The sequence below is a fragment of the Eurosta solidaginis genome, chromosome 5 (assembly GCF_040869045.1).
Source record: "Eurosta solidaginis isolate ZX-2024a chromosome 5, ASM4086904v1, whole genome shotgun sequence".
Classification (NCBI taxonomy): Eukaryota; Metazoa; Arthropoda; class Insecta; order Diptera; family Tephritidae; genus Eurosta; species Eurosta solidaginis.
The window spans coordinates 1,321,158-1,338,596 of record NC_090323.1 but is presented as its reverse complement, the minus strand read 5'-3'; the positions used below and the strand labels follow the sequence as shown (position 1 = coordinate 1,338,596).

At 38.8% G+C, this 17,439-nt stretch overlaps 1 protein-coding gene and 1 pseudogene across 2 annotated transcripts in view; one reads left to right on the top strand and one right to left on the bottom strand.

Annotated features, from left to right (window-relative positions):
• Positions 1-1,026: 1,026 nt before the first annotated feature.
• Positions 1,027-17,439, top strand: part of LOC137252067 (protein O-mannosyltransferase 1-like) — an 18,925-nt gene continuing 2,512 nt past the window's right edge. For both annotated transcript variants that reach the window (XM_067787262.1, XM_067787261.1), the window contains exons 1-2: positions 1,027-1,050; positions 16,522-16,708. In XM_067787262.1, the coding sequence (XP_067643363.1) occupies positions 1,033-1,050; positions 16,522-16,708 (205 nt within the window). In that variant the 5' untranslated portion in view covers positions 1,027-1,032. The remainder of the gene's footprint in view (positions 1,051-16,521; positions 16,709-17,439) is intronic.
• LOC137233760 (uncharacterized) lies at positions 4,230-7,515 on the bottom strand (annotated as a pseudogene).

Sequence of the window (17,439 nt, the reverse complement as noted above, 5' to 3'; positions counted from 1 at the left end):
TTGTTCCGTTTTTTAGATGTGGCAGCACAAATTTGTAATGTCATAAAATCATTGATGACCTGATATGAAACTTCTCGCTCTCTGAGAGCGCGTAAAAATGTGCATTTTTTTATAACATTGGCCATAGATGCCATCATACTCAAAATCGAATTTGGACATTTTAGAATAACTTTGGGGTTTTTTACATGGTAAAGGTTTAATTTATGAATTTCACCGAAAATTTACTGAAACTTGTCAAATGGGATATCAAAAACTCGAATTTTTGTCAGTATTACAAATCCGAAGAAAAAAATAACTCTTTTTCACCCGTGGAAAATTTATCAGTGACAACACCTTTCAGCGAAGGGCTGCACACGAAACGGGTTTTGGTAGCAACTTTCGATTGGTGAAAGTCAGCTTCTTAGTCTTCGCATTGATGTAAATGGATACATAAAGGCCATTTTTTTGAGGAGCGTTTCGACATTCCATTTTTGACAGCTGAGATAAATTGCAGGTATACGTATAGGTTAACGCAACATGTTTAATTAACAGCCTTTTGCGGACGACAACGCAGATACTTCACCAAGTGATATAATTTCGTAATTTCTTATACATTTTTTGCGTTTTTTATTGTATGTGGATATACATATGTATGTACATAAACGTTTTGGTCGCATCAAAGTGAAAAAAGGGACTAGCCGCTTATTGTTATCTTATGGCGGTGCCAGAGCAACAAAGCAAAGCAACGCAATTGAAATATATTATTTCATATTTTTTCACTTATCTACCACAAAATATTTCTACAAAACTTTACCTTTTTTATAAATTTTAATAAGTTTTTATCAGCTTGCTGATTTATTTAAAAATAATGAAACCGAACGGATTTCTTGGGATGTTTTTTTTGCGCATTTTAGGCAACTCTATAGCCATCTGACTTCAGACACCATTCTTGGAAACGAATGAACTTTTTTTACAACGAATGAACTTTTGTTTACAATTGAATGAACAGACAGCTGATTTCAAGCCCCTTTCCTGTAAACAAATTGATCGAGAATGAAAGTTTCGTATCAGGTCATCAGTGCATAAAATATATATACGTGTACACATATAAAAGTTGTATAGAAATTTGCAAAATTTAACAACAAATAACTTTTAAATTATAAGTTTGCGCACTTTAAAATATATATATTTGTGATCGGGAGAACTCCCTCTTTCATTTGATGCCAAGTTAAACCCCGAACTCGGGGGGGTGCTAAACTAGATCGCTGCCATGTTTGCTTAACTGGCTGCTCAAACTTTATTAACTAGATTTTGCAAATGAATATTAATATGAAGTCTGATTTTCTGTATACACATTTTAAAGAAAATCTGATTTGAAACACAAATGAGTAATTCATGGCACTTCAATTTAATAACCGCGAGCAAAAAACAAACCTTTCTTCCATTCGCGACAGCCATTCTATCTTGCCATCATCCGGTGGCAAAATCCTGAGCCAAATAAATAATTTTGCATGTAAATGCAACAACAACGATTTGAGCCAGATAAATCCAGATAGAAGTCTGGTTCAATTTGTGAGCCAGATAATTTGTTAATAACTTCTTTTTAGTTTGGCAACGCTGCCTTAATAAACATACTTTTTCAAAAATAGATGTTGCCGCTTAGCCTTTCGCCGTATGAGTTAAGCTGGAGACATTGGTGCTTTATCGGTAACCTTTCAACAGCTGATTCGACCAACCTTATGAGAATCAGTGCAATCGATTATTGGTGCCGCTAAGGTCGTAACCGTATCGTAGCCAACCAATTGGGTTTTGGTTCACGGTACGGTCGTAACGATAAACAGCTGATTACGTTAGGGATACGGATACAGCGATACGACATACGGCACCAATGACTCCGGCTTTAAGCTGGAGACATTGGTGCTTTATTGGTAACCTTTTAATATCTGATTCGACCAACCTTATGATTATTGGTGCCGCTTAGGTCGTAACCGTATCGTAGCCAACCAATGGGTTTTTGGTTACCGTCGTAGCGATAAACAGCTGATTACGTTAGGGCTACGGATACAGCGATACGACATACGGCACCAATGACTCCAGCTTTAAGCTGCAGACAAGGCGAATCTATACTAGGTAGTGGCAAAGCGAATTCAACCAATTCGCCGTACGGAAGAATGTCAAGTCAAAAGAAAATTTTCATTGATTTCGATTAACTGACATGTTGTAGTACAAGGCTTTGTATGGAAAATTATCAAGAAGAAGCAATCAGCTGATGGGATAACACCACCTGTAATGAATTCGCCTTGGCTGCAGACATTGGTGCTTTATCGGTAACCTTATAACAGCTGATTCGACCAACATTATAAATCATTGATTTCGATTAACTGACATGTTGTAGTACAAGGCTTTGTATGGAAAATTATCAAGAAGAAGCAATCAGCTGATGGGATAACACCACCTGTAATGAATTCGCCTTGGCTGCAGACATTGGTGCTTTATCGGTAACCTTATAACAACTGATTCGACCAACATTATGGGAATCAATGCAATCGATTATTGGTGCCGCTATTGAATAGAATAAACTTCATTTTTACTATAATTTACAAATATTATTTGGTGTATATTTCACAGTACACATACAAAAATACGTTTCTCACATTTCCTTTATACTAACTTATATGCATATTTTCTTAATTAAAACCGATTTACAATTAATAGTTTTTATACCATGAACTTTACATACAAATAGTACTAATTCGTTATAATAATTTTATTCCATTTTATTTTATATTCAAAATTTGTTTGCTCTAATGAATTCTGTTACATTTTAAACGTTTGCCTGGGTATGGAGTTATCTGTTTCAACGCCTTCAGTGGGAGTTTAAACTGCAGTTAAAGTTGATCTCAGTTTAACCTTGCTCCTTTGGCAGTTTACATAAAATATCACTCCTCTCTGTTTAAGTGCCCAAAGTCACAGGTTTAAATTCCAACCACGTGCTGAAAAATCAGGCCCAAAGTTACATTACAGTACAATGTCAGGCGCACTTGAATACAGAAAGCTTTGCCCAAAACCTATTTTATTTTGACTTGGACTATGCGGTACGTGATGAAATTAATATTCAGGTGTTCTCATCCCTTTGACGTTTTCCCTTATTCTGACAAGTTCGGCATGCATAATTTAGAGGGTTGTCTATCATACATAACTGCCTTTGAATTCTACTACGATCGGAGTAGATTTTACTATATGTTTAGAAATATAATAACCATGTAAGCCGCTACCAGAATTTTTTAGACATAAATATAAACATAACTTTGTATTCCCCAAAAGATTATAGACAACATTTTGCAGAAAACTTTATTTTTTGAGGAAATTTGTAGAAAAAATTTAGCAATAAAAATTTAGTACTTTTGTAGTAGAAGTAAATACTAGGAAATAGAGCTGCCGAAAAAGTGACGTTATGTTGTTGACATCACCTTTATTATTTCATCATGATGCGGTAGGACAAAAAAGTTATATTATGTACATATTTCCAAACTATTTATGTACAACACATGTATAATACATTTCCGTCAATCTGCATTCGTACTAGAACTGAAATTACTGCGTCTTTGCAATCGGGTGTCATTATCATATGTTTTATATCATTTTTCGGCGGCGTTCATTTTCATTTGCATAAGTCATTTATGGCCTAAAATTTTCTAAAATTGTAAGTGTAATTTTACATATGGTATCTGTCTAAAGGCCAATACGCTTAACAAAGTAGAATTGTTTTTTTTCGCTGATTTTGAGTTCTCAAATTTTGAAAATAATATCCGGGTGGCTCATTGCTCAATTATGTATATGGTTGGCTCATCTTATCAGCTGATTTTATTTTTTCATTTTATTGGTATAGGGATTGTCAAAAGCAGATGGCAAACGTAAAATGTAACCAACATATTGATAACAATTTACTGCCGTGGTAGTAAATTAAAAATTAAAATAGTTTCACATCACTTTGAGTCAAGGCGAATTCAGTACCAGGCAAGGCGAATCTATACAAGGTGGTGGAAAAGCGAATTCAACCAATTCGCAGTGCAGAAGGATGTTAAATCAATAGAAATTTTTCATTGATTTCAATTAACAGACATATTATCGTACAAGGCGTTGTATGGAATATTATCAAGAAGAAGCAATCAGCTATTGGGATAACAACACCTGGTACTGAATTCGCCTTGGTACCAGGTGTTGTTATCCCAACAGCTGATTGCTTCTTCTTGATTATTTTCCATACAAAGCCTTGTACAACAATATGTCAGCTAATCGAAATCATTGAACAATTTCTTTTGACTGGCCATTCTTCTGCGCGGCGAATTGGTTCGCTTTGCCACCACTGGTATGGATTCGCCTTGCTTTAAGTTATTTTTTCAGTAAATGTATCTAATTTAGCGCATTATTCTCACAACACACAAGAATTGCAAAGTTTTACAATATTTGCTCTCCATTCCATTCTCTTAACACCAACACGCAGATTTTGACAATGGGAACAAAGCTATGTTGTTGCTGTAGAGATGAGCCAACCATATAGTTGAACCATGGGGTGGCTCTAAATTTATATTCTCCAAACAGTTTTAATAAATTTTGAATTTTAACTGACTTTACAAAAATCATTGCCGCCACTGCGCTAATTGAGAATTTGCTGTTGTTGCTGTGTAACAACGACATGTTGCATTTGCTGTGTATGCATTTGTTGCTGAAGCTGTTGTTGTTGTTGATGTTGCTGTTGCTGAGTAGTGGTCTGTTGCTGCGCAGTGTTCTGATGTTGCTGCTGTATCGAACTCGTCGCTTGTTGCTGCACTGAACTAGTCGCTTGTTGTTGCTGATGCTGTTGCTGTTGCTGCTGTTGGACCTCAGCAATTGTTGTCACAGTGACCGGCTGCAACATACTCGTGACATGTTCACTTTCATTCTGCATACTAAGCTCAGCTTTGACGCGTCGAGCTATATGAGAACGTGTATGCTTGCGTAGATGATCCTTGCGATAGAATCCTTTGCCACATTCTTGACACAAATGCCGTTTTTCACCTGAGTGTATCACAAAGTGCAGACTTAATTGCTCTTTCCGTTTGAACGCTTTTAGACAAACTGTACAGATATACGGTCTCTCTGGATTGTGCGATTGCTTATGACGCGTCAGATGATCCTTGCGCTTCAAGGCCGCCTGACGAATATCGCAAATGTAGCGGCGCTCAAGATTGTGCCCTACTAAATGGATTTCGAGTAAATCGGGCTCAGGATATGCGACCTGACATTCAGGACACAAATATAATGAACTGCCATCTAATGCGGTTGTAAGTCGAATTTCTCCAGGCCGCAATTTTGGTTTACGATCTTTTGGACGCTTTTTGCGTTTCTTCTTTTTCGATGTTGTTATTGCGCTGGCTGCCGCAGACGACGTTGAGGCTATTACAATTGGGCCACTAATTGGCGCATTGGTTTGCAGATGTACCGTTGTTTCTCCTTGTTGTTGTTGCGTTTGCTGTGACTGTTGTGCTTGTTGTTGTTGTATTTGTGCCGTCGTTTGTTGTTGAGGTATTGTAATGGTTGTTGTCCCACCAATTGTATTTATCCCAATAGGAGGTCCAGTTTGTACCTGTAAAACATGTTGGCCCAAGAATAGTTTTGCTTTATCAAAAACTGGTACGTATTGGCTGCATATGCCCATATATACACACATACATACATGCATACATACATACATAATTCGCATATTATCTACTTACTACGCCCTGATTTTCTTTTTATCGTCTCCGCTGAATATTTGAGAAATGGATGAAGTGATAATGGCAGCGTATTCGCCGGAAGATGTTAGAGGTAATCAGCTACTGTTGTGCCTGTTAGTGATTGCCATGAGGTATTTTGTAGAACTAAACAAATAAGCAATTGGAAAAATTATCGTTATTAAAATCTGTACTACAGTCTGAAATAGGCAAATACGATTTCACGGTTTGTCGGTTTCAATATTCGTCAGCGATTTTGTTATCATGTCCACATCTTAAATACTTTTTTTTTTTTTTAATAAAATTATTGTTATTATGTTTTAACTAAAAATAAAGCTTAAATTAACTTAGACACGTTACCATGACCTGGTACGGAAGGGTTTGCAGTTATCTCTTGTCAAATTTGGTTTGTAGGCAAACTGCGTTCGGCTTTATTCTTCTTTAATATATCGCAAAACTTCATCAACAAGAACACCGTAGGCTGAGCAGAGAAAGGCAGTTAGGTTTGCTGGCATACAGACGTGAAATTTACCTTGTTTCTATGACACTTAGCCAATTCTATGCCCAAGCTAAGACTTGCATGTAGAAAGAGAAATCGATTTTCTTCGGCAGGTTCAATTCGGTAAATGGATATCCTAACAATATTCTCAGTAGTGCTATTCTTACGAACGTAACTGCGACTGGGAACCCATCCCACTTCTGTGGTGAAAACAATCTATTGACACATTTAAGACATATAATCTTAATAAAGAAATAAGTTCAACTCGGGAAAAATATTATCAAAATCTCTTTCTATCAGCGCAAGGTAACACGAAAAAGGAATGGGCAGCTGTAAATAGAATATGAACCGAAACTATAAGAAAAGGTCCGACTCGATTGTGTTAAATGTGGATGGCGTGGATACATCGGAGACTCTGGTAGTAGCTAATGAACTTAATAATTTTTTTGTAAATGTAGGAGCAGCTTCTAATACAATGAGGAATCCAAATATCTGCATGTGCCGTAAAAATCGAAACATCACAGAATTCAGAACTCCCAGTAATAGTTTTTTCTTTGATCCAATTACAGGTTCAGAAATTCTTAAAATAATTGAAACTTTGAGCAAGTCTGATTCAAGTGGCAGTGACAACATTTCAAAAAGGACCTTAAAAAGCATAGCTTTTAATATCGTTGATATTTTAAAGCATATATTTAATTTGAGTATAACGTCCGGAGTTTTTCCAGAAGATTTAAAATGTGCTACCGTGATACCGCTGTTCAAAAAGGGAGATAAAAAAGACAAGAATAATTACAGGCCTATATCCTTGCTATCCTCAATCTCCAAAATCTTTGAAAAGGCAATTAAGGCTAGGGTGTTAACTTATCTCAACAAAATACAATTTTTTAGTCCCTAGCAATTTGGTTTTATGTCAGATCTCTCAACTGAAGATGCTCTTTTAGACTTTTCTTATTTTATACATAAGGCGATTGACGAAAAAATGTGTTGCGCTAGTCTGTTTGTAGATATTACTAAAGCATTTGATATGGTGGACCATAATATTCTACTGAGTAAGCTTAGCTCCGCTGGTTTTCGTGGCAACGTTTTTAGTTGGTTTAAGTCATACTTAACGAATAGAATTCAGAAAGTTAAAGTTGTAAATATTCAAAGTGAACCCAGACCTATTACCTTAGGGGTGCCACAGGGCTCGGTTCTTGGACCTATCTTGTTTCTAATATACATTAGCTCACTATTCTCGTTGCCATTTGTTGGTAAAGTAACGGCATTTGCAGATGACCTTGCCATTGCATATGGATCTACAAATGAATTTAATCTTTTTGCTGATATCAATCACGTTTTTATGCTGAGGTCTTGGTTTGCTAGCCACAAACTCGTGGTAAGCAACAAGACAAAGTTGATGTACTTTAATCAATGCGGAAAGGAGTTACCTAGAAACGATATTTTCTTTCACGGCTCGAACTTTATGCGATTTCGTATGTGTTCAAGTAACTGTAATCATCAAAACTCTGTCAACACCTTTGACGAGACAATAAGTTGTGACAGTAATTGCTTTAAAATTGATGTGGTCCCTAATTTTAAATATTTAGGAGTTATATTCGACCAAAGCCTAAGTTGGTCATCACATATTTTTGCTTTGAAATCGTACATGTTGTCAGCGGTTCGTTCATTCTTTTACCTAAAAAGGCTGTGTTCAAATCGAATGTTAGCATTAATATATCATGGGTTAGTCCACTCAAAATTACAATATGGAATCAGTTGCTGGGGTGGAGCGTTTGATAGTAAGCTAAATGCGCTTTTAATACTACAGAAGTGCTTTATCCGACAAATGTGTAACGCAGACCGTTTATCCCACTCTATGGACCTTTTCAAAAAATTAAACATACTTCCCATTCGACACTTGTACTATTACAAAGTTTTGAAAATTTTTTTTATAAGGAGTGGGTATTCACAAAGCCCGATATATAACCCTTACAGCCTAAGAAGTAGACCGTTATCAAGTGTAAAAATTCCTCGTTTTCGGACCACACTTTTCCGTAACTTTTACACAATCGTGTCATGTAAACTGTATAATAAATTACCTGCTGTAATACAACTCATTAGAAAACTTTCTAAGTTTATGAGGGAAGTGAAACGGTGGCTACTTGGTTTCAATCATGAGGGTGTAGAAATTCTGTTGCGACCCATCGTATAAATTCCGCTATGTAATATTTATGAAGTTTTTAGCTTTATATGTAAGTACTTTGTTATTTATAGTATTTATTTTTATTTAATATAGTATTTTTATACTCAGTTGAGCAGAGCTCACAGAGTATATTAAGTTTGATTGGATAATGGTTGGTTGTACATATATAAAGGAATCGAGATAGATATAGACTTCCATATATCAAAATAATCAGGATCAAAAAAAAATTTGATTGAGCCATGTCCGTCCGTCCGTCCGTCCGTCCGTCCGTCCGTCCGTTAACACGATAACTTGAGTAAATTTTGAGGTATCTTGATGAAATTTGGTATGTAGGTTCCTGAGCACTCATCTCAGATCGCTATTTAAAATGAACGATATCGGACTATAACCACGCCCACTTTTTCGATATCGAAAATTTCGAAAAATCGAAAAAGTGCGATAATTCATTACAAAAGACAGATAAAGCGACGAAACTTGGTAGATGAGTTGAACTTATGACGCAAAATATAAAATTAGTAAAATTTTGGACAATGGGCGTGGCACCGCCCACTTTTTAAAGAAGGTAATTTAAAACTTTTGCAAGCTGTAATTTGGCAGTCGTTGAAGATATCATGATGTAATTTGGCAGGAACGTTACCCTTATTACTGTATGTACGCTTATTAATTAGCAAAATCGGAGAAGGACCACGCCCACTTTTAAAAAAAAATTTTTTTAAAGTAAAATTTTAACAAAAAATTTAATATCTTTACAGTATATAAGTAAATTATGTCAAGATTCAACTCCAGTAATGATATGGTGCAACAAAATACAAAAATAAAAGAAAATTTAAAAATGGGCGTGGCTCCGCCCTTTTTCATTTAATTTGTCTAGGATACTTTTAATGCCATAAATCGAACAAAAATTAACCAATCCTTTTGAAATTTGGTAGGGGCATAGATTTTATGGCTTTAACTGTTTTCTGTGAAAATGGGCGAAATCGGTTGATGCCACGCCCAGTTTTTATACACAGTCGTCCGTCTGTCCTTCCGCATGGCCGTTAACACGATAACTTGAGCAAAAATCGATATATCTTTACTAAACTCAGTTAACGTACTTATCTGAACCCACTTTACCTTGGTATGAAAAATGAACGATATCGGACTATGACCACGCCCACTTTTTCGATATCGAAAATTGCGAAAAATGAAAAAAATGCCATAATTCTATACCAAATACGAAAAAAGGGGTGAAACATGGTAAGGTAATTGGATTGTTTTATTGACGCGAAATATAACTTTAGAAAAAACTTTATAAAATGGTTGTGACACCTACCATATTAAGTAGAAGAAAATGAAAAAGTTCTGCAGGGCGAAATAAAACACCCTTAAAATCTTGCCAGGTATTATATATATAAATAAATTAGCGGTATCCAACCGATAATGTTCTGGGTCACCCTAGTCCACATTTTGGTCGATATCTGGAAAACGCCTTCACATATACAACTACCACCACTCCCTTTTAAAACTCTCATTAATACCTTTATTTGATACCCATATCGTACAAACTCATTCTAGAGTCACCCCTGGTCCACCTTTATGGCGATATCTCGAAAAGGCGTCCACCTATAGAACTATGCCCTACACCCTTTTAAAATACTCATTAACACCTTTCTTTTGATACCCATATTGTACAAACAAATTCTAGGGTCACCCCTGCTCCACCTTTATGGCGATATCTCGAAACGGCGTCCACCTATGGAACTAAGGAATACTCCCTTTTAAAATACTCATTATCACCTTTCTTTTGATGCCCATATTGTACAAACAAATTCTAGGGTCACCCCTGGTCCACCTTTATGACGATATCTCGAAAATGCGACCACCTATACAACAACCACCACTCCCTTTAAAAACCCTCATTAATACCTTTAATTTGATACCCATATCGTACAAACACATTCTAGAGTCACCCCTGGTCCACCTTTGTGGCGATATTCCGAAAAGGTGTCCACCTATAGAACTAAGCCCCACACCCTTTTAAAATACTCATTAACACCTTTCTTTTGATACCCATATTGTACAAACAAATTCTAGGGTCACCCCTGGTCCACCTTTATGGCGATATCTCGAAACGGCGTCCACCTATGGAACTAAGGATTACTCCCTTTTAAAATACTCATTAACACCTTTCTTTTGATACCCATATTGTACAAACAAATTCTAGGGTCACCCCTGGTCCACCTTTATGGCGATATCTCGAAACGGCGTCCACCTATGGAACTAAGGATTACTCCCTTTTAAAATACTCATTAATACCTTTAATTTGATATCCATATCGTACAAACGCATTCTAGAGTCACCCCTGGTCCACCTTTATGGCGATATTTCGAAAAGGCGACCACCTATACAACAACCACCACTCCCTTTTAAAATTCTCATTAATACCTTTAATTTGATATCCATATCGTACAAACACATTCTAGAGTCACCCCTGGTCCACTTTTATGGCGATATTTCGAAACGGCATCCACCTATAGAACTAAGGCCCACTCCCTTTTAAAATACTCATTAACACCTTTCTTTTGATACCCATATTGTACAAACAAATTCTAGGGTCACCCCTGGTCCACCTTTATGGCGATATCTCGAAACGGCGTCCACCTATGGAAATAAGGATTACTCCCTTTTAAAATACTCATTAACACCTTTCATTTGATACCCATATCATACAAACGCATTCTAGAGTCACCCCTGGTCCACCTTTATGACGATATCTCGAAACGGCGTCCACCTATAGAACTACGGCCCACTCCCTTTTAAAATACTCATTAACACCTTTCGTTTGATGCCCATATTGTGCAAACGCATTCTAGAGTCACCCCTGGTCCATCTTTACGGCGATATCTCGAAAAGGCGTCCATCTATAGAACTTAGGTCCACGCCATTTTAAAATACTCATTAATACCTTTCATTTGATACCCATATCGTACAAACGCATTCTAGAGTCAACCCTGATCCACCTTTATGGCTATATCCCTAAATGGCGTCCACCTATAGAACTATGGTGCACTCCCTCATAAAATACTCTTTAATGCCTTTCATTTGATACACATGTCATACAAACACATTCCAGGGTTTCCCTCGGTTCATTTTCCTACATGGTTATTTTCCCTTATGTTGTCACCATAGCTCTCAACTGAGTATGTAATGTTCGGTTACACCCGAACTTAACCTTCCTTACTTGTTTTTATTTAAAATAGTTATTCTCTGGTCATTACTTTAACTAGAGATTGTAGCAATTATATCTTGTGATTATTATGCGCCCCACAAGCATTTATAATTATATTTAAAGGAAATGACATTTCCACTGCTTTTATAATTAGCATTTAATGTCATTAACTATTTTCTTATTTGAATTTGTTACTTTTTATATTGTACTACTTGGAAAATTGTACGTATTTATAAGAAAATAAAGAATATACAATACATACATCTTACTACGCTTACAGCTGACTAGACACAGGTAAATCAACGAATTCCCGATGTGGGCCCAGCCCCATTAGTATTAGGGCTCTTCTATCTGCTCTTTTAAAATAGTTGAATAATAAAGGTAGTATTACTAACGCATTATAATCAACTGCAATTGAAATGCGAGTATGCGTTATACAACAACACTAAGTGGTGTATGCCTTTGATTCACCACTACAGGTGATACGGTTTGCCTACCCCAGCGGGTTAGGGGATCATATACTCGCGGTAGGTATGCCTGTTGTAAGAGGCGACTAAAATACCAGATTCAAGGGGCTGTGTAGCGAAACTTTTCAGTTTGCCAGCGCAATATATAGCTTCTCCAAACCCAATTGTCAACCTCACCTATCCGCGGCGAATCCTGTTTCACTAACAGACGAGGCTCTGGCGACCCCAAGCTCCTCATGGAACTTGGGGGTAGGGAGGGAGGGAATGGCCTGAAGGTTTAATGTGGCCACATAAATCGTTCCCGAGATGGTCGGGCTAGCACCTTAATGGTGCTATGGTACCGGAGCGTACCGGATTTGTATCCGGCAAAGGACCATCATATCGATAAAACTCCCCAAAGCCTTCGGGGAGCAACCTTATCGCTGCAACAACAACAACAATACGGTTTGCCTCCCGCTATTTCACTACTAATGAATAATACATAAAACCACTGCTATGCACAAGCACCTAAGACCGTAAAGTCCCTATCGAATCCGACTAAGCACAAAGACAAAGTTTCCATCGCCTTTGGCGACAAAGTGCTGTCGGATGCGAAAAAATGCGCGAGCGCTTTCTGCCGACAATATATAATGCATCCGACGGTCGACAAAGATAGACGGAGAGCCAATAGACACGAACATAAACACAAATTCAGCGCGTCACCAATCACCATCACCGCTAAAGAGGTTGAGGACGCCATTGGTCGCGCTAAACCATCCAAAGCAGTGGGCCCAGACGGCATAGCCATGCCGATGCTTAAAAGCCTAGGGAAAGAGGGTTTCAAATATTTAGCGCATGTCTTCAACCTGTCTCTTTCCACCTTTGTCATACCCGATAAATGGAAAATGGCCAAGGTGGTCCCGCTACTAAAGCCTGGGAAACCAGCTAACATAGGAGAGTCGTATCGTCCGATATCTCTCCTATCGCCAGTAGCAAAGACGCTTGAAGCCATTTTGCTCCCTTATTTCCAAGCAAATTTGCAGCTAGCCTCTCATCAGATTGGCTTCAGAAAACTCCATAGCACTACCACCGCGCTAAATGCCATTAGCACCCAGATAAATTGCGGTTTAAATCAATACCCCCACCATAGAACAGTACTCGTAGCGCTAGACCTATCAAAAGCTTTTGATACGGTCAACCATGGTTCGTTACTGCAAGACCTGGAAGGGTCTACCCTTCCCCCATGTCTTAAAAGGTGGACCGCAAATTATCTGGGTGGTCGGCAGGCATCGGTGCAATTTAGAAACGAAACATCAAAACCAAGGAGAATTAAACAAGGGGTGCCACAGGGTGGTGTCCTATCCCCACTTTTGTTTAATTTCTACATATCTAAGCTACCTTCACCACCGAAAGGAGTCACAACCGTTTCCTATAATATATATATAATATGACTGCACAAAAATGGCCACAGGCCCAGGCCCAAAGATCGATGAGCTATGCAATAAAATAAACGGCTACCTCCCTGATCTCTCCAGTTTTTTCGCCACGCGAAACCTGGTATTATCACCGACTAAATCTTCCGCGACCTTATTTACAACATGGACGTCCCAAACGTCGACCATTTTGAACATCCACGTCGATGGCACTACGCTACCGACTGTCCTACACCCCAAAATCTTGGGTGTGACGTTTAATCAGGATCTACAATTTGGTGAGCACGCAGCCGCAATTGTTCCGAGAATTCAGAGCCGTAACAAAATCCCCAAATCCCTCGCTGGCAGTACATGGGGAAAAGATAAAGAAACGCTCATGACTACATTCAAAGCAATTAGCCAGCCGATTACGTGCTATGCGTCACCCATATGGTCGCCAAGCCTAAAAATTACCCACTGGAAGAAGCTACAGGCCTGCCAAAATACTGCTCTCAGAATTGCCACGGGCTGTCTTCTTATGTCCCCAGAACACCATCTGCATAATGAGGCGAGAATACTCCCCATCAGGGAGAGAAATGAGATGCTGACCAAACAGTTCCTGTTGAATACCCAGAAACCTGAGCATCCCAACAGACATCTGATGGATGAACCAGCACCGCCTAGGGGCCTAAGGAGTCATCTCCGTAAGCATTTTGAGGAAATACGGCACCTGAGAACCCAGCCGTATGAAGCGAAAAAACACAAGCAGGTCCTTGATGAACTCCATAAACAGGCGTCGGACCTTTATGCCGGGAATTGCCCGGTGAATCCAGTACTTAAAGAAAAACATCCAAAACTCGCGGAAAAGGAACGCATACTTCCCAGGGAAACGCGTGTCACTCTTGCTCAACTTCGTTCTGGATACTGTAACAGGTTAAACTCTTACCTATCCAGAATCAACCCCGACATACAAAATGTATGCCCCGCTTGCAATGTGTCCCCACATGACACCAACCATCTCTTTAATTGTAATGTGGAACATACGCCTCTAACACCCCTTTCCTTATGGTCCACCCCTGTTGAAACGGTAAGTTTCCTTGGACTCCCGTTAGAGGATATTGATGACAATTTGTGATCGGTCGCGGCTGTTAGGTGGGGCGAAGCATTGCTACAACAACAACAACAACAACCGTGTTTTTTATTCGAAAACAAAGAGGCATAAGAGCGTAAAAAACGCGCCTAATCTTTCAAAGGAAGTAGAGGTATTTTTCCGACTGCACATCACTTCACGTCAGCCCTCTATCATTCAGCAAATAAAATTTTAAATAAATATAAAAACGTAGAATAACCTTATGCGACACAAAATAGTACCTGGGAAGTGATGCCACTTTCTAGTAGAACTTGAAGATCTAAAAGCGACTGCATACAAGATTTTCCCCGGACACCTCCAAAATGTTGTTGTTGTAGCGATAAGGTTGCTCCCCGAAGGCTTTGGGGAGTGTTCTCGATGTGATGGTCCTTTGCCGGATACAGATCCGGTACACTCCGGTAACACAGCACCATTAAGGTACTAGCCCGACCATCTCGGGAACGATTTATATGGCCACATTAAACCTTCGGGCCATCCTTCCCTCCCCACCCCCAACTTCCATGAGCTTGGGGTCGCCAGAGCCTCGGCTGTTAATGAAACAGGATTCGCCACGGATAGGTGAGGTTGACAATTGGGTTTGGAGAAGCTATATATTGCGCTGGCAACCTGAAAATGTTGCGCTACACAACCCTTTGAATCTGGGATTTTAGTCGCCTCTTACGACAGGCATACCTACCGCGGGTATATTCTAACCCCCTGACCCTCTAAAGTCGTGTTTGTTGGTCATAAACCGTTGTTGGTCAGAACCGGCAGACGTTGTTCTGCCCTAAATTTTTGGTCTATCTGCATACATTTTAATAAGCTTTTTCCGTCTAACTCTGCCCTCGCACCTCTACACTTTTTCCTAATCTATGTATTCACTCCTCCCTCCGTATTTTTCGCTTCATCTATTACCATCTTCGTCTCATTCTATCTCTTTCTCAGTCTTTTCCTTCTCTCTTTTCTCTTCTCTCAAGTTTTTCTCATTCTTGGTGGTATGTATTTTGTTCCAGTCCCATTCCGAGTCTCAGTCGCAGTCCCACTCCGAGTCTCAGTCTCAGCCTCAGTCCCAGTCCTAGTCCTAATCACAGTCCCAGTCCGTCTCTGGTCTACTTCTCGGAAAAAATCATCGTAAATTATTTCGGCTTCGCATGCATATTTATCAGTTTTGCCAGGTTGATGCGACTAAATCGAATATCACAATGAAAATTACTTTAAAGCTCTCAGCAACAGCTTTCATTTGATATCCATAATACACACACATTGTAGGGGTATCCTGGTCCATGTTTTGGCCTATATCTCGAGACCCTAGTCACCCAGCGGTGTAAAACTTACTCTGTACTAAAGCACAAATCAAATATTGTTTTTTTTTTTAAATGTTATCGCCAATGTTTTTACAACAGTTTCTTGAAAAAAAAAATATATTTTTGGGTTTTGGGGAGTGTTTTGGTCGAAAAATTTACTTTCGCCATTTTTTCGCAGGCTCAAAAATTATTTTTTTGGGTGTGCATAGTGGAACTTTTTTTCCTGAGCCCAAATCCTATCGACATATCGATGGCGCGATATCGGTTAACTTTCGTCCATACAAATCGACCCAGGTTAATGTAGGGACTGGTTGTTTACTTATGTATAAGGCCCAATATATCTATGGGAGCTAAAGCTAAAACCATTCAAACTTTAGTAGGGGTTGTTTAAAGATCTCTTGCGAACTCTTTAACCCTAAACTACAAATAGAAAAGAACTCAGTTGAGTTAGACAGACGGACTACCTGATTTCGTGCCTGCGTTACGATGTTGGTCTAAGAGATACGAAGAAGTGGAAGGAGGGTGTTGTCAGTCTAATTACTGAAAGAGGGATCATCAAACATAAACTCCTTTTTAATATATACAAACTCATACGAACTATCCTTGCAGGAAGGTCAAATTTGGCATGCCATTAAATCTCAAGTACGTCTCATACATCATACAACAGGCGCAGCATTACGTTTTAGCGGTAATCAACTGCCGCAATGGGGTTTCAATCAACATGAGGTAGTGGCCGATCGAAAAATAGACAGCAAGGATGCTATTTGGAATGTGGAGGAACATCGTTACACAAAAAGTAAGAAAGTGTCCAAAAAGGTTGAAAATATATCCCACGTCATAGGACGGAGGTCTACAACGGCATAATTACGTACAATATACATGTATGTACATACCTATTTTAAAGCACGAGGTTTGACTTTTGATCATGAAAAACACCTACGTGCGCTCCTGTCTTTGCGACATCGCCTATTGCCCAGCTGCAGAACGGCGTAGCTGACGACATTAACATTTCACAGCACTGTGCAAATTATCTATGATTCTCATACATTTTTCACCTCTTCCTCTATGTTTCCCTTTTCTCAATGTATCCCTATTCCCGTGTTTCATTCTCTGCCTCTCTATCGCCCTCTCCCTTATCCTATCTCTGTCCTCTTCTCGCCTTCCTCTACTCCTTTCTGCTTTTCCCCCTCTTCCATTCTTCCTTCTGTCTACCACAACTTCAACTTCGTTCTCCCTGTCCTTCTCATTCCCCCTTTGCCTTACCCAGAGAGAAGAACTGGCGCTCTATCGCCGTCCTGACTGTACATCTTCCCCTTTCGCTTTCCCTTTCGAACGATAAACGTGATCTTTTGAACACATACGTCAAAAAATGTATTCAAAAATTAACCTAAGGAAAGGGCGAATTAAGTAACCAATTTCAAAAGAATTGCATCATTAGTAATATAATTTAAAATAGGCCTGTAACTCGGTACCGACGGACAAAATTTTCAAGCAAATCGCGCATATAGATAAAAACTTCTAGAATAG